The following is a 20,203-nucleotide window of genomic DNA, read 5'->3' on the forward strand; positions in this document are numbered from 1 at the left end:
ACATAGCACTCTTGATCTTATGCCTGGTGGTTTAACTTTTGAACCTTAAAGTCACCTTCCACCTGACAGTGACTTCCTCTCTTTATTAGGATCCTTCATTTTTAGCCTGGCCTGTTATAGCCATTACCAGACAGTCTCACCAGCATTCATTGAAGCAAGGAATCACTGACCCAAATAGTTTAATTCATCGTTAAGTGTAATTTTAGAACTTCTGACCTATTCAAAGTACCCTTGACCTGCATTCCAAAATCATCATTGTTGTCATCCTCATCTCTCAGGAATGTTTTCGATGAAAGGAACATACCCCAAATTCCTAATCAAACCACCCAAAACTTGACAATGCTGAATTTAATAATTTAATAATTTCTGCTCATAACGTTTAAAATGTGAGCAGGGTTGATGCTTATCTCGCATGATTCTCACTTTTTCAGTTATTGCTTTAGATCTTGACAATATATCAGCATGTGTATAGGGAATTAACCTTTTTTTAAAACTGCATTGAATTAAAAAGGTACTTTTCCTTTTACATTTTTGATAAAATCTGAGCAGTAATTGGGAGAAGGTTATTAAGAAATTAGCCCTAAAGAGCAAGTTAATATAGCATTAAAAATTATAAAACCTTTAAAACTATCTGTAATTGTGTAGTAATGTGACCTACAATATGTGATGCAAACATCATCTAAGTTTTATTAATGCATAAAGAATTCTGGTTAACGCAAATGACATCCCAAACAATGTAGTATGCCATCTTTGTATTGAAACTGAGCGAACTTTCACTATGTTATTATTAGAAGTGATATCTAGAGTAGGGGTGTCAAACTGGCGGCCTATGGGCCGGATGCGTCATGCACAGACCACACCCATCCCAGTTCTACAAAGGCAAAAAAGTTACGATACGTCATGATATGTCACATGGCACGATCGAGTTTGACACCTGTGCCCTAGGATTATCAACAGATCAGTTGAGATACAGGTAGTTCTTGACTTATGGCTGGTCACTTAGTGACTGAAGTTATGATGGACCCAGAAAAAGTTACTTATGACCCAAGTATGAAATTCCAACAGGTGACCTGCCCATCCCCAACCCCTGCAGTCACATACTGCATTTTGAGCATTTGTTAACTGACCCATATTTACAATTCTTTGCATCATCCTGCAATCATGTTGCCATGATTTGCAATGTTTTTGCTGGAAACCGAAATTTACTTTTGGTTTCTGGCAAAAGATGCCCATAGCAAACTATGGGTTTGCTTAACAACACCCAATTTTTGCTGAATAACAGCTATGTTTCTTAATGACTGCTGCAAAAGTAAAATCAAGTGCAGTTATGTGATAATCCACTTAACAACCATCACTACTTTCAATTATAATTATGCAAATATTATTATGGTCATACGTTGAGGACTATTTCTAGATGTCCTGACCAGGTTTATTTATTTATTAAATAAAATACAACATATTGGTTTTCACCGTTGCAACCTACGATTCACAACACATGTTTCTGGACGTATATGTCTATCAAAAATAATTCACGTCCCAATCAAAAATATTTCTGTGGATCTTAGAAAAAAGAGTTCCTGATGTTCATTTGGCTGAAAAAAATCCACAAAATCATTGCCAACGAAAATGCTCCATCAGCTAATAATCAGAGAGTGTCCAAATGGAGAAACGTGGCAGCACTGTTACTCTTTCCAGGATTGTTTGTCTAACAACTTGCCTTAGGCATTCAATACAATATTGAATTTTTCAGGCCACAAACATTCACAAACTGTCTCTCATCACTGTAAATATACAGAACAATATGGCAGAAGATTAACAAACAAGGAGGACAGTTGTTGGGCCTGAGAGTTTAGTTGTGTACTATATATTGCAGATAAAAAAACTGATTTTCAATATTTCTGCCAAATTGATTTTTTTTAGTTTAAGATGTGTACATCCAGCTATTCACTTTGGAACTAATGGTTTAAAACGTAATATTATGAGTGAGCATAATCATTATGATTCTTAGCCAACAAATGAACATCTAAAACCACTTTACCACAATATAAGAATCCCAGTGAAAGAAAGTATTAGGAAAAGGATGGACGAGGAAAGTGATCTGGATATTTAAAGAAGAATCTGCTTCCATAAATATTAAGAAAAAAAAACAAACCAGGCAACAAAAAAGTATCATTCCAACTCAGCTCAAGCAAACAAAAGATATAGTTGTATGCAAAAGTTTAGACCAGTGGTTCTCAATCTTTTTATACCGGCGACCCCTGCGCCGGCTGAGGAAAAAAAATGACGGATCACGTTGTTTGGCGACCCCCGTGAAATGGTCGCTGGTTTAGACATATGCTTATTCCTAAATAAATAGAAGCTGACATAACTTCTATATGGCATAAGGTTAAACATGATGTTTTTATGCAAATATGAATATATCCTATCTACGTGCAATTGTTTGCTGATAAGAAAGAATAAAATGGCAGGTGCAGAATATTGGACAGTTACTAAATTCCAACTCTTCATAGTACAATTAAAAGATTTCAAGCAATATCCGTAATCAGAGAAGAATCTTTCTATTCTTGCTTGTAAGGTTTTCCCAACTATTCTTTCTAGGAGAACTTTCTAGTTCAGAAATATTCTTCTGTTTGATTATTCTATATGTTTGATATTTCTCTCCAGATTTTCAGTAGTATTTAACTGAGGATTGTGAAGTGCATCCAAAAATCCTTTATCTCTCTATCCTATTTCACAATTGATTTGGAGATGTGTTTCACATTTTTATCTTGTTGAAATAGTCAACCTTTTTTCAGCTTCAATATCTTCCCTGCCTGCAGGACTTCTAGGATATATTGGTACTTAGACAAATGTATTCTTCCTTTTACCAGCACATTTCCTAGATGTCACACAACCCCAAAGCATAATAGAACTTCTGTTGAGTCTCTGATGCTTTCTGAGCTGGGTTGTATGCTTACAGATTACCTAACTAGGTAATACCATCAGTGCTAATGAGGGTAGGGTTTGCTTCCTATTTATATACAGTAGCTTGGCCTGCCAGTGTTGATGTGGTTCTCCTTGATAGTTCTTTCAATTGGCAAGATCGTCTTTTCTTCAGACTTATTTGATTGTGGCCAGATATTTCAATTTATATTTAATTAGATCAAAATCATTTCAGACTTATTGAAATTTTATTTTGTGTATTTTAAGCAACTTCTGAAATGAGGTCAGAGAAAGAGAGAGAGAGAGAGAGAGAGAGAGAGAGAGAGAGAGAGAGAGAGAAATTTTTTGGGACAATTTTCTTGTACAGATTATTTTTATATAAGCAATGTTGTACTGTGGATGCATAGACATATATTACAATGCCACTATACTTTTGAGAGGTTGTTGAAGTGATCTGTGGATTCTGCTTCTACTAGGTTTCAGGTAGATTTAGCGAAGATTTTTCTTGATCTTTCAGGTCTTGTCTTGATTTCAACAGTTCAGTATAACTTCCATTTCTTAACTCTGTCACAGCTGAAATTGCTAACCGGAAGTCTTTAGAAAATTGTTTATAGCCTCACTCTGCTTTGTAAGAGTGAATTATCTTCATTTTGTATTATGTAAGGGTTGTGTCAGCTTCTATTCACTTAAAGATTCATTGAAGTGTACAGTTTGACCAGGGGTGCCTAAACTTTTGCATCTAACTGTAAGCCTGACAGTCATGCTGTTGAACAGTCCCTGTTTTGACAAAACTAGCTGCCCGAGGGCATTTTACTCAGCCCATCTTTAGGCAGAATTAGTCCTGTTCTGTTTTTTCTTGGCTCTTCCATCCAAAGGACCCATCCTTGTTTGAACTCTCAGTATTTTTCTTTTATGAAATATTCTCCCCCTTTTTCATGTAGAAGAACATGACATTAGCTTGTTGGCAACTGTACGTATAATATATAATTTGATACCTATCCCACTTTATACTAATCAATTTGGAGCCTGAATAGGGTAATAGAATCCTTAATCTTATGTAGCCCCAAAAGTTCCAATAAGCATACTGTAAGCCTTCTTTAGTTAAAGCTAAAATAACTTCTCAATATAGATAGTCCTCAACGTACGACCACAATTGAGCCCAAACTTTCTGTTGCTAAGACATTTGTTAAGTACGTTTTGCTCCATTTTACGACTTTTCTTGCCACAGTTGTTAAGTTAGAAACATGGTTATTAAGTGACTGTGGCTTCCCCATTGACTTTGCTTAACAGAAGGTCACAAAAAATGATAATATGACTCTGGGACATTGCAACCGTTATAAGTATGAGTCAGTTGCCAAGTGTCTGAATTTTGATCAGGTGACCATGGAGATGCTGCAATGGTTGTAAGTGTGAAAAATGGTCATAAGTCACTTTTTTCACTGCTTCTGTAACTTTGAACAGTCAGTAAGTGAATTGTTGTAAGTCGAGGACTACCTGTAACTTTATGTTTTCTTGGCAACAGTACTGAAGTGGAATGTCACTGTCTTCTTTCAGGCTACTCTCCTGATAGTATAGGTATAGGATAGTTTTTTTTAAAGTTTCAGCAGTTCTCTGTTAAAGTTGTTCTGTTAAAGCAGTTCTCTGTTAAAGTTGTAAGACAATAGTAATCCATTAGCTATATCATTTCTTGACTTTATGTCCTTTCTATCTCTGGTTGTTGATGTTTTTTTAAAAAATATGTTTTTATTTTATTTTTCAAAATTTCCAATTTGATTTGGCTCTGCACCCAATTGACCTGCAGAGTTTTCCAAATTATTTTTCATCCCTTCTTTTATCTCTTGATTCCTATCTCTTTTGAATTGTGCATTCACAGAAAATTTATGGATGCTGTTATTGTAACTCTTTCCCAACTCTTCAAAAATCTTTTGGAATGTCTCAAGTGTAATAACTTTTTCTATCGCTTCCGTACATTTCACTACTTTTCTAATAACAGCCATTTAATTAAGTACAGAAGTAAGAGAGAGAGTCTCTCTCTCTCTCTCTCTCTCTCTCTCCTTTCTGTACTTTTTAAAGTATTTGGTATCTTCTGGAACTTTGTAATTCTATGATCACATGGTCTACCTCAAGTATTCTTTATCTCTTTATTTTTCAAAATCCATTAATCATGTCTTCAGTAAAACTCTATAAACAATTTGTTTGCATTCCCATGAAGGCATTATTTGATCTATTTAATTGTTTCAAAAACATCCTAACAAAATTGATAATGTTTCAAATTTAACTGGTCCCTTAGTCCATTTTAAGCTTTCTTAAGTTAAATTCTAACCCAAACTTTTTGCCTGGAAAAATTCTTTAATTTATTATTTTACTCTTTTCTTTAATCTATAGTCTTTTCTTTAATCTTTAGTCTATAATAAAGAGTGTCTTTCTCACGTTAGAACTTGAAGGATTTAATATTTTAGAATAGATGACTGATTTTTAATCGAGTTCTAACTAACATTTTGATGATACGATTACTTTTCCTGATTTACTGATTTACATTTGTTACTTTTGATTGTTAGGATTTCTTTTTTTGAGATTTTATTAATAGTGTTTACTTAATAGATCAACATATTTGTTTACTAATTGTTTTTAATATGTTACAGTTTAAGCTTTGTTAAAAATGGTTGAATATGATATTTACTCATTATTATGATCTGGACGGTTGCTTGTTTGTTGAAATATGTGATTGTACCTATTCTTATTTTACCCTAATTCCTTATTTCCTTCCCCTCCCCCTTTCCTTTTACCCTTCCCTTTACCATATCTGTATTGTTCCTATTTTTCCTCACCTATATACATTTAATAAAATTTTGTTAAAAAAAAGAGTGTCTTTCTTTTTCTGCTGTTGCAGAAATCTCTGTTAGTTGTAAAATAGCTATAATCCAAACACACTTAAGAAAGTGAGGTTTTAGGGGACCTTATTTCCTTATGGACTCCACTGTAGGTGTGAGCTTATTGACTTTTCTGTGACTCCTATCTCTCAGACTCTGGGTTCCAAGGAGAAGCTGTCTGAAACATAAGTGAGTGATCTCTTGTTCTTTCCTTGTACAGAGAGGCTGTTTTGGCTTGGACTTCTCACCCAGCCATTGATCTCTGCTGCAGTATTGTCACCGTCTTTCATAAATGTCTTACTCTGTCATTGCCTGACCTGTAAATAATTTACTTTAGCATATTTTTGACTGAAGGCCAGATTAAACATATTATAAAATAAATAGCATAACATGCCCTGATTTATTCTTAATCTTGTCTGTCTAATATACTTGTATGGAACACTCTTCTTTCTCTGTTACAGATACTTCATCAGAAATGGGTAAGAGGTAACTTGTATGCAACCGAAAGTCTAGAACTGCACTATTAAAATGTGATGGGCTGGGACTTCCGGTGGCGATGACCATGCCGATGGCGGCTTTTCTTAGCCGTCCACCCTGGGATGTGTCAAAGCCTGCTGAGACAGTGAACAACAGCTGTCTCGCGGCTCGGAACCTTGCTCCCCGGGAGAAGGGGAGGAGGTGAGCTTTCCTCAGATAGTGGTAGAGCTCCCCGAGACCCCAAAGTTTTTTTGGTGGTCGGAGGCTGAGAGCTCCCACGGAGTCTGTAGTGTCCTCCACATTCCAGGATGCCTTTGCCCGGATTTTTTTTTCAGGGCAAAGCTAGACGATGCTTCCACATCTGCGCTTAAAATGAATTCATGAGTAAAATTTAAAGCAGACAGAGCTGACCAGGAGAGATTAAAATGGTGATTATTTTGAGACTTTAACTCTGGAAAAGAATTTATCTTCTCCTTTTTTCAATTAAAAATGGCACTGAGATTTTGATTCTTTGAGTGAAAGGACTGGAACTTTTATTTGGAACAATGTAACAGACTTTGTATTTACATAAAATGTAAGAATCTTCTTTTTTTCTTTTTCTTTAGGGGGCTTTTGTCTTTTTTCCTCCCCTTTTCTTTTTTTTTCTTCTCTTGATAATTGTTGATTTTATAAGATTTTAGCAGACTTTCTAACAAGTGGTCTTAAAAATAAAATGGCTTCAAAGCGTCTCGGAACTTCTGTTGTTTCTAAAGCTTCGATCTCCTCTCCGGTAATGCAGACAGCTCAGCAAGTTAAGTTTAAGTTACCACCACCTTCCCCATCATCATCAGCATGTACACTTAAAGATCTACAGGATGCCTTGGGAAATATGGCATGACAGATTAAAGGAGAGATGGAGGAATTTTTTGAAAAAAGAAACAGGGAAATGGGGGGAGGGAGGGAGGGGGTTGTTTTAGGGGGGATATTGTTAAAAACTTGTATAAAACTTTTCAATAAAAATGTGATGGGCTGAGGGTTTTTTTTTATAAAACAGATTGAGAACAGGTCAGGTGCTTTACATTTGCTTTAAGATTTAAAGAAAGATTATTTAAAAAACATTCACATTTTGTAACATTGCTGTGCCCAGTATAACCTTGCAAAGCCTTAAATAGTGGAACCCGTTTTGGGCTCACCTTAGGCTCAGGTTATATGTAGGCAATTTTTTCTTTTCCCAGTCACTCCACTTCTTAAGGTGCCAAAAGTGGTAACTATCAGCTTTGTGCTCTCAAAGAACTAATGATCTTCTGGACTCTGATTGAGAGCTATCATTTTCAAGCCCTCTGGATAAGTCTTTGCCACCAAGGGACTGGTAGTCTTCTACCTTCTAACTGGAGATTGTCAGTTTCTCACTTTTGGGTATTACTGTCACAGTGAAGTACTGGTTACCCTCTATCTATTGCATGGGCACACAGTTCCTTCCCTTGGAAACTATTATTTATCCAGACATGCACACAACTATACATATACATGCTAGATTTCATCACTCTGGCCATCCAATTTGTATACATCTAGATTATATTCCCCTTTGTTCTTTTTCAAGAACCAATTGGTTCTTGATTGTTCTATACCCATTAATGGGAAAGAACAGGAAAGAGAAGACAGCATAAGAAAGGGAGAAGAAACGCAAAGGGGTGGGGAGAATCATAGACTCATAGGATCGGGAGGGAACTTGGAGGTAAAAAACATTTTGGCTCATCTTCGGCTGAGATTAAATGCATGTAGTCCTGCATTAGCTACATTTTCTTCTTGAAACACAAATATTAATATTTTTATTTCTCTTTCTTTAGGTTCAGCTCAGCTGGTACTTCACAGTATCCCATTTCTTGAAATAAAGTACTATAATGGACCTGAAATCATCCTCCCTTGTTTGGTAACTAATCTGAAAGAGAATAGCCGTTTGTCAATGTTAGTGGAATGGCAATTTCAAGGAAATAAATTTTTCTTTTATGATGGAGTTACTGATAGCGTTACCAAAAACAATAGTTTTGATACTGCAACTTTTCTCAACCGCTCGATGGTACCCTACGGCATTGCTTCACTTGTTATATCAACAAAGCAGGCTCTTCTCGGAAATTATACTTGTGCAGTAACAGAATTAAATAGAGAAGGAAGAACAACATTTGAACTGAGAGAGAGTTCGGGTAAGTTACTTGTTTACATTTTCTGTGAAATCCATTGAAACTTTGGTTTTAAAATCTATCCATATAGTAAACTATTCATATTTTGGAGAAGATGAAGTGATCATCAGAAGAATACAGATGTCAGGTTTGGCTTAATATAGCTAGTTATAATTTGGGTTTATCAATCATAATATCCCTTTCCATGAAGCCTGTTTGTATAAAATAATATGAGAAGTATATAAACTAGGCAGAGTATAGTGACTTACAATTTCCACCACTCCATATCCATGATAGGACAGGAAAGTAAAGTGTGAATAAGAGAATCTAAAATGTTCCACTTTGGGCAAGTTTGGTAGTTTCACCATGGAATGCAATTTAATTTTTAGGTGGTGACTGAGAAATAGTTTTCATAGTCCTCCAGTATGTGTTCCTAAGACACTGAGAGAGAGCAAGGAGGAGGTAGCCAGAGAATCTGTTGAAATGTACGAGTCAAACTTCTTGTTTTCCTTGTAGCACCAAATAATGTTGCCACAGGAAGGACTTTTAGCTTTTTGCTATAAAGCAGCCAGGAAGGATATGCAGACAGTTTTGTGCATATGCACCGTCTTTATCCTGTCCTTTCAGAGGACATCACTACTGACTTTGCAGGCTTAATCTGCTATTTTCTCAGGCCTGAGTCATAATGTCTAATAATAGATGAGTGGAATGAAGATTTGCATTCGATATAAAGAGGTAAATTAACAGTGATGAAATCTGGACAAAAACTCTAATCCAGAAATATGCATTGGTTGGTTCTGAAATGATTTTCTCTCCTTGGAGGTTTGATCAGAGTGGAAAGTTGACTGGAAATATATCATTAGCAAATCGTTAGGAAATAATTGATATCAAAGTGTTCTCATATAAAGTTTTTCCACTTCTGCCTCTTCAAATATTTGGGTTGCCAAACTTTAGTTGTCCTAGGTCCCTTTGGAACTGTAAAGAACCATGAAAACTTTCACTGCACAATGGCTATTGTGAAGGAATATCATTTCATGCCATGGGGGTTTGAAAATAGAGGTTAAAATCTGATTGTTAACTAAGATTATCCCATGCCATTTTTCAATAAGATTAAAAAACTATTTCCCCCCACAAGTCAATAGAATTAGCACTTTATTTTAGCACTGTCTAGTAAAAGTTGAAGTAAATCTGTTGGATGGGGAAAGTGGTGTTGGTAAATGCCATGCTGTTATTCTTAGCCATATAGCTTTGTAGCCATACTTCAGAAATGCAAAGAAAAGCCAATTGAAATGCCCAGCAAATGCAAAGTCTTCTCTGTAGAAAACTTGATAATAATATTCAACCAGGACTAGGGAGCTGTTGATCCAGAATTAGGGGAAAGCATAAACTGTGAATATGTGCAGATGGTCCTGCTATCTTTGGGTACTTGCAGGGTCATGGAAGGTCAGCAAGGAAATCACCCAATGTCCCAAATAAAGAACATGCAGCGTCTTTAGAGAAACACCCAAAAGGAACATTTTTAGCTATTTCTGACCCTAGATGGGTCTTTGATACTTATGAAAGCAGAGACTATGACTATTTAAAAGGCTTCCAAGAAGATAATAATAATAATAATAATAATAATAATAATAATAATAATAATAATAATCACTGCAAGAAACAAACCAACTAATGTACAGCACAGCTGCAGTTATAACTGAATACCTGGGATGCAAAATCAATAAAGAAGAAAAACAAACCAACAGTGCACCACAAAAATGGAAGGTTAGACTAGAAAATAAGATCAGCAAGTTAAGATCACATGCAAGCAAGCTAGAACAGATGAAAGAAAAGAAGCTGAAGAACAAGAAGACCAAAGAATACCTAATCAAGAAATACCACTTAGAAACAAGGAAGATCAAGGAAGCACTGGAAATAATAAAGCAACAAATAACAGCTATAGCCAGGAAAATCAGTAGATATGAAGCTCGAATTGCAAACTATAGGCAGAACCTCCAATTTCAATCCAATCAGAAACGTTTCTACCAATCCATCAATGGAGAAACTGCAAGGAATCAATCAGTACCTGACAAGGAAGAAACTGTGCAGTTCTGGAAGCAGATATGGGATAACCCAAAGAAATACAACAAGGATGCAGCTTGGTTAAAAGAGGTGGATGCAAATAAAACAGAAGTTGAAATGAAAGAACTAGTAATAACAACAAAAATGGTAGAAAAAAGAGCAAAGAAAATCAAAAATTGGTCAGCACCAGGTGAAGATGAACTGCATGGGTTTTGGTTGAAACATCTAACTGTTATACACCCACTCATTGCCAAGCAGTTCAACAATATACTACAAGGAGGAGAAATTGAAAAGTGGCTAACAACTGGGAAAACCTACCTAATAATGAAAAATCCAGCAAAAGGGGCAACACCAGGCAACTACAGGCCAATTACCTGCTTACCAACAACTTTCAAATTACTAACTGGTGTGGTAGCTGATGCAGTACAACAGCATCTAGTTGAAAACAATCTCTTTCCACCTGAGCAGAAAGGAAACCGCCCCAATAGCAGAGGAACAAAAGATCAACTCCTAATAGACAAAATGATCTTGGAAAACTGCAAGAGAAGGAAGACCAACCTGAATGTGGCATGGATTGACTACAAAAAGGCATTTGACTCTCTGCCACATGACTGGATAATCAAGTGCCTAGAAATAACAGGAGTCAGTAGAAACATCAGAAAATTTGTGCAAAGATCGATGGCACAATGGAAGACACAGTTGCAGATCAATGGTGAGAGACTGGGAGAGGTTAATATCAAGAGAGGAATATTTCAAGGAGATTCATTGTCACCATTACTATTTGTTATTGCACTGTTTCCTCTGTCAACAATACTGAATAACTCAGGACATGGCTATCAAACATCAAAAACATCTACCAGACTATCCCATCTCCTTTACATGGATGATCTGAAGCTGTATGGAAAAACATCATCTGAAATAGAATCTCTACTCAACACTGTCCGTATATATAGCCAAGATATTGTAATGGAGTTTGGCTTGGACAAATGTGCCACACTTACTATCAAACAAGGAAAAGTAGTGAAAAATTATCTGCAAAAAATCTGCAAAAAAATCATTTCCCTGTAAGCAAAAACTGGTGGGATCATAAAATAGAGAAAGTCATAGAAAATGATAAAATTAAACTGCTCTGGGACTTTAGAATTCAAACAGACAAGCACCTGCAACATAACGCCCCAGACTTAACAATTGTCGATAAGAAAGACAAAAAGTCTGGATAGTGGACGTGGCAGTGCCTGGAGACAGCAGAATAGAAGAGAAAGAACTGGAGAAGATAACAAAATACAAAGACCTACAAATAGAAATAGAAAGACTGTGGCAAAAGCAAGCAAGGGTAGTACCAATAGTAATAGGCTCCTTGGGTGCAATCCCAAAACAACTGGAGCACCACTTGAACACCATTGGCATTGACAAATTCGCTATTAGTCAATTGCAAAAGGCGGCCTTACTAGGAACTGCTTCCATCCTGCGACGATATCTGTAATACCATCAAACATCCACATCTGCCTATCCCAGGTCCTGGGTAAGGACTCGATAGGTAGACAAAATGCCAAATCCAGTCTGAACATCTGGCTGACTGTGCGATGATCCATAATAATAATAATAATAATAAAGTTGGAAGGGACCTTGGAGGTCATCTAGTCCAACCCCCTGCTCAGGCAGGAAACCCTACACCATTTCGGACAAATGGCTGTCCAGTCTCTTCTTAAAAACTTCCAGTGTTGGAGCATTTACTGCTTCTGGAGGCAGGTTGTTCCACTGATTAATTGTTCTCACTGTCAGGAAGTTTCTCCTTAGTTCTAGGTTGCTTCTCTCCTTGATTAGTTTCCACCCGTTGCTTCTTGTCCTGCCTTCAGGTGCTTTGGAAAATAGCTTGATTCCCTCTTCTTTATGGCAGCCCCTGAGATATTGGAATACTGCTATCATGTCCCCCCTTGTCCTTCTCTTCGTTAAACTAGACATACCCAATTCTAGCAACCTTATATGTTTTAGCCTCCAGTCCCCTAATCATCTTTGTTGCTCTTCTCTGTACTCTTTCTAGAGTCTCAACATCTTTTTTACATTGTGGTGACCAAAACTGGATGCAGTATTCCAAGTGTGGCCTTACCAAGGCATTGTAAAGTGGCATTAATTACTTCACGTGATCTTGATTCTATCCCTCTGTTAATGCAGCCTAGCACTGTGTTGGCCTTTTTGGCAGCTGCAGCACACTGCTGGCTCATATTTAGGTGATTGTCTACTAGGACTCCGAGGTCCCTCTCACAGTTACTACTATTGAGCATAGTGCCACCTATGCTGTACTTGTGCATTTGGTTTTTCTTGCCTAAATGTAGAACCTTGCTTTTTTCACCATTGAATTTCATTTTGTTAGTTAGTGCCCAGTGTTCAAGTCTGTCCAGATCCTTCTGTATCTTAAGCCTGTCTTCTGGAGTGTTGGCTATTCCTACCAGCTTGGTGTCGTCTGCAAATTTGATGAGTTTCCCATCTATCCCTTCATCCAAATCGTTGATGAAAATGTTGAAGAGCACTGGGCCCAGAACAGAGCCCTGGGGCACCCCACTACACACTTCCCTCCATATAGATGCAGTTCCATCGAGAATCACACGCTGAGTACGGCCGGTAAGCCAGCTACCGATCCATCTGGTGGTGATTCTGTCTACCCCACATTTTTCTATCTTATCAAGTAGTAGGTTGTGATCTACTTTATCAAATGCCTTACTGAAGTCCAAGTAAATTATGTCCACAGCATTCCTCTGATCCACTAATTTTGTCACTTGGTCAAAGAATGCAATAAGATTTGTCTGGCATGATCTATTTTTGACAAACCCATGTTGGTTTTTAGTAATGACTTTGTTTGCCTTTAGGTGTTCGTTGATTCGTTGTTTGATTATCTTTTCCAAGATCTTCCCAGGTATTGAGTTCAGGCTGATAGGTCTGTAATTTCCTGGATCCATTTTTTCCCCTTTTTTGAGGATGGGAACTACATCAGCTCTTTTCCAGTCCTCTAGTAGTTCCCCTGTGTTCCAGGATCTTTGAAAAATATAGTTCAGTGGTTCCGATATCACATCTGCCAGTTCCTTGAGAACCTTGGGGTGTAATCCATCTGGTCCTGGCGATTTGAACTCATCTAGGCTGGACAGGTGCTCACTTACCATTTTCTTGCCTATCTTAACTTGTGTTTCTATTTTGTTTTTTATGGCACTATTTTTGATAGGTTGGTCTGTTTTTTCCCTTTGTGTAAAGACAGATGCAAAAAATGAGTTAAATAGTTCTGCTTTCTCCCTGTTGCTTGTCACCTTCTTGCCACTTCCACCCACTAATGGACCAATCATTTCCTTCACTTTTTTCTTGTTTTTTACATGTTGAAAGAAGCTTTTTTTGTTATTTTTGACTTTGGTCGCAAGCCTAGTTCATTTTGAGCCTTGGCTTTCTTCACTTCATCTTTGCAGGCTCGGGCTATTTGCTGATATTCTGACTTAGTTATGTTCCCCTCTTTCCACTTTCTATACTTGTCCTTTTTATCTTTCAATTTGTCAGAGAGTTCTTTATGCAGCCATGCTGGTTTCTTTTGAGAGCTGTTATTTTTCCTCTTTGTTGGTATTGTGCTAGACTGTGCTTTTATTATCTCATTTTTCAAAATTTCCCAAGCTTCTTGAGTTGTTTTCCCCTTGAGGATTCTCATCCATGGAATCCTTCCCAAGCCCTCTCTATGTTTATTGAAATTAGCTCTCTTGAAGTCCAAGACTCTAGTTTGATTGTGTTCTATTACTTGTGCTTCCATAATGATGAATTCTAATATTGCATGATCACTTCCTCCCAGGATTCCTATGGCTTCAACACCTTCTATAATTTCATCTCTGTTAATGAGAATTAGATCCCAAATGGCTAATCCCCTAGTTCCCTTCTCTACTTTTTGGGATACAAAGATGTCTGCTAGGTTTGCCAGGAACCTGTTTGATCTTCCACTTGGTGTGGAGTTTGTCTCCCAGTTGATGTCAGGGTAGTTAAAGTCCCCCATTACTATTGTGATGTGCTTCCTACATATACCTTAGTTAGCTGACTAGCAAAAAGTTCATCTATTTCCTCTGTTTGGTTGGGTGGTCTGTAGTATACACCTATGGCAATGTCATTTCCCCCCCCCCCTTTTATATTGACCCAAATGCATTCAAGACAGTTTTTATCATTGTTGTGCTCTATTTCTGTAGAGATGTAGTTATTTCTTATATAGAGAGCAACTCCACCTCCTCTTTTATTTGGTCTGTTTCTGTTATTGTTATTGTTTTGTTGACCCCAATGTGTGGTATTCAGGGGTCCTCGACTGGTCTATTAACGCAGTTCCAGTGGAAGTAGCCTTGCATCTTGATGCGCTGCCAGTCTCCATTTGTCAGTATCCAATTAGCCTGGAAGCTTTACAGGGGTTAGATTTTCTTGTTTATGGGCTTCTCAGAGAGATAGTTCTTATAATACAATGATTCGGCCCTTCAAAAAACCAGATGGCTCTATCCTTTTGTGCTAGGACTTAAAAGGCATTAATCAGATCACTGTGACACTGCATCAAATGGTACTAATCCCTATATTCTGATTTCTCAGAGTCCGCATCTTACCTGGTACACAGTTATTGATCTAAAAGATGCTTTCTTTTGTGTCCATTTGAACCCTGTTAGCCAGCCACTCTTTGCTTTTCAGTGGCAGCATAGGCAAGTTTGCTGGACTGTTTTACCCCAAGGATTCAAAAATAGCCCTACTATCTTTGGCAACGTCCTGGCCACTGATCTAGCCATATGGCAACATGTGGAGAACACCATTGCTGTGATATTACAATATGTCAATGACTTGCTGGTAGCTGCCTCCACTGAAGGCGATTGTCTCTTGAATTCTGTTTCCTTGTTAAATTCCCTTTGTTATTGGGTTATAAAGTTTCTTGTACTACAGCCCAGCTTGTCCAACAAGAGGTTCGGTATTTAGGTTACATTCTGTCACAAGGAACTAGAAAATTATCCCCAGAGATGATCCAGGCTGTGTGCCTACTTAAACCACCTGACACTAGATGCCAGCTTCGGGGTTTCTTGGGAATGGGAGGTTTCTGCCATATCTGGATTCCAAACTTTGCTCTAATGGCTAAGCCCTTGTTTCAGGCCACCACAGGCTCAGACAAAAAAACCCTCTGAATGGACCAAGGATTGTCAGGTGGTATTTGATAACATTAAAACTGCTTTATTAAATGCTGAGGCCCTTGGCATTCCTGATGTCACTAAACCATTCACTTTGTTTGTGGCAGAAAGGAAAGGAGTAGCTGCTGGAGTCCTTACTTAGACTCTTGGTACTTGGTCTCACCCAGTAGCCTATTTCTCCAAACAACTTGATCCTGTTGTTCAAGGATGGCTGGCATGCCTTGGGCCGCAGCAGCTGCTGTTCTCCTATTGGAGGCTGCTGAACAATTAACTTTAGGGGCTCCTATCACAGTGGAAATGCCTCATTCCATTCAAGACTTGTTAGCATCCAATGGACCCATTGGCTTATAGCCTCCCGTCTGGAGCGGGATCAAATTGCACTCCTTGACAACCCCCACATTCATATCAAACACAGGGGCAGGTTCAATCCAGCAGCCTTTCTTCCTTAACTGGAACAGAATGGTGATCATGATTATGTGCAAACTATTACAGAAGTGTTTTCTGGCCGGCCAGATTTAACTGACCAACCACTAGACAACGCGGACAGAAACATGTGTACAGACAACAGCAGTTTTATGAGACAGGGAGAAAGGCTAGCTGGCTATGCTCTGGTCACATTGGATCAGGTAGTGGAAGCAGCAGCTCTTCCTGCATGTATCTCAGCTCAAAAAGCTGGACTCACTGCCTTGATGGGAGTCTTGGAATTGTCAGGTGGTGCAGTTGTTAATATATTTACAGACAGTAAATTCACTTTTAGTCTTATACATGTACATGGGGCCTTATGGAAGGAGCATGGTTTGCTCACCGCTCAAGGCACCCTCGTTAAATATTAACAGGATATTTTAAGGCTGCTGGATGCTGTTTTGCTCTCGCACTAGGTGGTTGTCATGCATGTGAGGGTCCATGGGAAGGACGATACTAAACATGGAAAGGGAAATGCCTTGGCCGACTGCACAATAAAGTCTGCCACTTCAGGTCCCCTGTCCCCTTGGTACGTTTGTGCACTTGTACTATCACATTTGCCTATGCAGCTCCGACATACACTTCACAGGATAGGCATAGAGCTTATAAAATGGATTGCTGTTTATCACGGACATTGGCTGGAGAAGGACAGGAAACGCCTTCTCCCAGAACATGAACTATTGGCCCTCTTAAGAGAATTGCACGCCAGCTCTTATTGGGGTTACAAGGCCATGGCTGAATTTGTTATAAAAGACTACATTTGTCCTGAAATCTGGCTCTCGTAACGATCAAGGAATATGTGATTTGTCAATGTAATAATCCTGTGAAAGCTATTAAGTTCCCCTAAGGGAGGCTTAGGGCTGGCCATGATCCTGCTAGTTTTTGGGAAGTTGATTTTACTGGGTTGCCAAGGAAACAGGGTTTTTGTGGATGCTTTTTCTGGGTGGATTGAGGCCTTTCCCTGCCGTACCAACAAGGCACATGAGGTGGTCAAGGCCCTCCTGAAAGAAATTATTCCTTCCCATACCAAGTCATGGCTCTGACAATGGATCCCACTTTATTTCTAACATTACCCAGCAGGTGACTCAGGCCCTAGGTATTGATTGGCAGCTTCATTCGGCCTATCAGCCCCAATCTTCAGCACACGTGGAGAAGGCCAAAGGCATTCTTAAACATCATCTTGCCAAGCTTGCCCAGAAACTCACCTTACTTGGGTTCAGGGCTACCGCTCACTCTTTTCCGTATGAGAACCATCCCTAAGAAATATCTTGGCCTGTTCCCCTTTGAGATCATATATGGTCAACCTTTTCTTTACCATTCTTCCTTATTCATTTCCTTCCCTGTTTTTGGAGACCGGGTCCTCAGGGAATACATGCACTCTCTTGCTAATAATGATTCTTCCATTTCACTAGTTGTTCAGGCCCTCCATCATCCGGGATTGGATCATCTACTCCATTCTTTTTTTCCTGGTGATTGGGTACTTGACAAGTCCTGGACTGATTCTGGTCCTTTGGCTGAACGCTGAAAAGGTTCCTTGGTTGTTCTTCTCACTACTCACACTGAGGTCAAGGTTGCTGGGATTTGTACTTGGATTTATCACACCTGCCTTTGCTCTTTTTCCCCACCATCCAACGCTGAGACCCCTAAGTTTCTTGGACTGTAGCCCCTGGTGCTAAGGATAACCTTGAGCTGGCCTTTCGAGACTGATGTTGACCTGTATGCCAGGACATTTTGGTCACTGTTATACCTGTGCCCACTGGGCTTCTTCTTGAGCAGTTTTCTCTCACTGGCTTCCTGCCTATTTATGCTCCTTTCTGCCTTGATTGCCATCTTGTTCTTTATTTGGATTGTTCATTTCTTCTTTTCTGTTACTCTGTATTGTTTTTCTTTTCATACTCCATTGACAGAGGAAATGTTTAACCACACCATACAGGCATCTCAATAAGAAATAAGGAGAAATAAGGCAAGTAGTGTTACAGAATTGCCAAGCATTAGATATGGTACTGGCAGCAAAAAGTGGTGTGTGTGTTCTCCAGCATGATGAATGTAGAATCCACTGGTGGTAATCTCAGCCTTCCTGCTCAGATGAGACTAAGTCAGAACTTTAGCCACGCCTCCCTCTGGGTGTGTCTTTCCAGTTATTGACTTAGTCTCAGCTCAGTAGGACGCAAATTTTCTGGCTCCTCAGTTAGACTAGGTTAATTATTTAAATTGGATTCATTAATTGAGTTTCTTAGCATTTCAAAGTTTTCTAAATTTACTGCAAATTATTACTTACTAATAATTTGGATTCAGTTTGGAAATTCTATTTCATTGCTGGTCAGGCCTTTTAGGCCTCAACGAGCCTGGCAAGCTCCTGAGGAGCCGAAGCCACGAGGCTCTGCAGCGATTTCTAGCTCCGACCCAGCTGATCAGCGGGAGCGCCAGATCGGCCGATTAGCTTGTTTTCGGTTCCTAGGAAGGCATTGGAGCTCAGGCAGACTGGAGGGCCTCTCTCTCAAATTGTTGCAGCTCAGGTTCCATTTGGAGCAAGCGGCTGTTCAGATCGCAGCGGAGGCTGCGCAACTCAATCGCAAGTGTTCTGGCGAACGGGGGAGCTGAGGCCTTTGCTTTCATTAGACTTTGGGATCCTTAGAGCCCTGACTTCAGGAGGCCCAAATAGACTTCCTTTTGCCCCGTTTTGGCGCGGATGTCATCTTGGGCTAACCAAAACAGGTGCGGCCACCATTTTGAAAGCCTTTTCAGGCATGGATGCCATTTTGAATACCTTTTCTGGCACGGACGCCATTTTTTTGTAGGGACCTCGTGTTCCTCAAGAGCTCAACTGGGCCGTTTTGTTTGTCACTTTAGCCTGCTGTGACCGGCTCTTAGTGGGGGGACATATTAAACGATTTCTCAGTAATTCTGTACATTATTAAGACAATCACAAGAGTTTGTCGCTAATTTGTATTTGCTTTGATTGATCTAACTACTTATTGGAGCGTAGTTTCCTTTTCTTATCTACAGCGAGAGGGAATTTATATTAGAATCCACTTAGTTTGTGGCGCTGTGTCACAAGGCCTATACAGGCAGTTCTAGTGAACTGTCTAGCTATTTGCCATTGTTGTTCAAAGCGTGGGTTTTTTTCCCTCTCTGACAATCAGATCTGCGTGTTTTGGTTTCCCCCCATTTCTGGACATCTCCTATCCAGAATATCCAGAGTGCAATGGCAGACAGTGTCTCGCCCCAGGCATCACAGTGTTCTGATATTCCCCCCGCACAAGGAAAGTGCAGATCATCTGATTTGGAAGAAGGGGGAAAGAAAAAGGCCAAGACAAAACACGTATCATCTAAGGAGACCTCCAGAGCAGCCGAGTGAGAGGCCTCGAAGAGACATCAGGCGCTAGAGAGGGAATTCTCCAAGGCCCAAAGGCTCATGTCTAGTGAAGCTGAAGTGGTTCTCCCCGTTTCACTGGATCGCTCCCCATTTGAGCCTCCATTTGCGCCTTCCTAGGATGCCCCTAGGGCATGGTCTCCTCAGGGGGAAACTGAACAGGTTGGTCCCCCTCACTCTTCTTCCACGACACAGCAGGGTCCTCTGCAGCGGGTGTTCGTTCTTTAGAACAACAGGATATATGGTCAGATCAGTTCCAGGCATTCATGCACCATGCATTTATGCAATTTATGGCCTCCTCTATGGGTCAACGACCTTCACAACTGCCACCTCCTCCATCCATGCCTATTTCTCAAACAGGACGTGTTCCGGTTCCCGGTTCTGGCGTTTCTGAGACATCCTCTCAATTAGGTGAGTAGGGGGGTCTGTGGACCTGGAGGTAGCCGACATGCCCATGTCGGAGGATGAGGAGGCAGCACCAGAACAAATGCCTACTTCTGGTCTATTTGATCCTTCCATCTTCAGATCACTACTCATAAAGGCCTGTACTACGGCCAACCTTACTTCGGAACAGGAAGCTAAACCTTCTACTTCCACTGCTCAAGAGTCTAATCCCTTGTTTGCAGAACAAGTGGTGGAGGAGAAACAAATTCCTTGTCCAAGTGTCTTTCGCACTACGGTAGAGAAACAGTGGGCTTCTCTGGCCACTTT

General features: G+C 39.4%; 1 protein-coding gene across 9 annotated transcripts in view; it reads left to right on the forward strand.

The window, feature by feature from the left end:
- The window catches only part of CD47 (CD47 molecule), a 132,875-nt gene that overhangs the window by 3,556 nt on the left and 109,116 nt on the right, over positions 1-20,203 (forward strand). For all 9 annotated transcript variants that reach the window (XR_005559357.1, XR_005559356.1, XR_005559355.1 and 6 more), the window contains exon 2: positions 8,096-8,449. Coding sequence is in view for 6 of the 9 variants with exons in the window: in XM_039365002.1 (XP_039220936.1) it covers positions 8,096-8,449 (354 nt within the window). In the remaining 3 variants the exon portion in view is untranslated. The remainder of the gene's footprint in view (positions 1-8,095; positions 8,450-20,203) is intronic.

Source organism: Crotalus tigris, unplaced genomic scaffold (assembly GCF_016545835.1).
Source record: "Crotalus tigris isolate CLP2741 ecotype Arizona unplaced genomic scaffold, ASM1654583v1 scf7180000019944.6993514239:2294586, whole genome shotgun sequence".
Taxonomy (NCBI): Eukaryota; Metazoa; Chordata; class Lepidosauria; order Squamata; family Viperidae; genus Crotalus; species Crotalus tigris.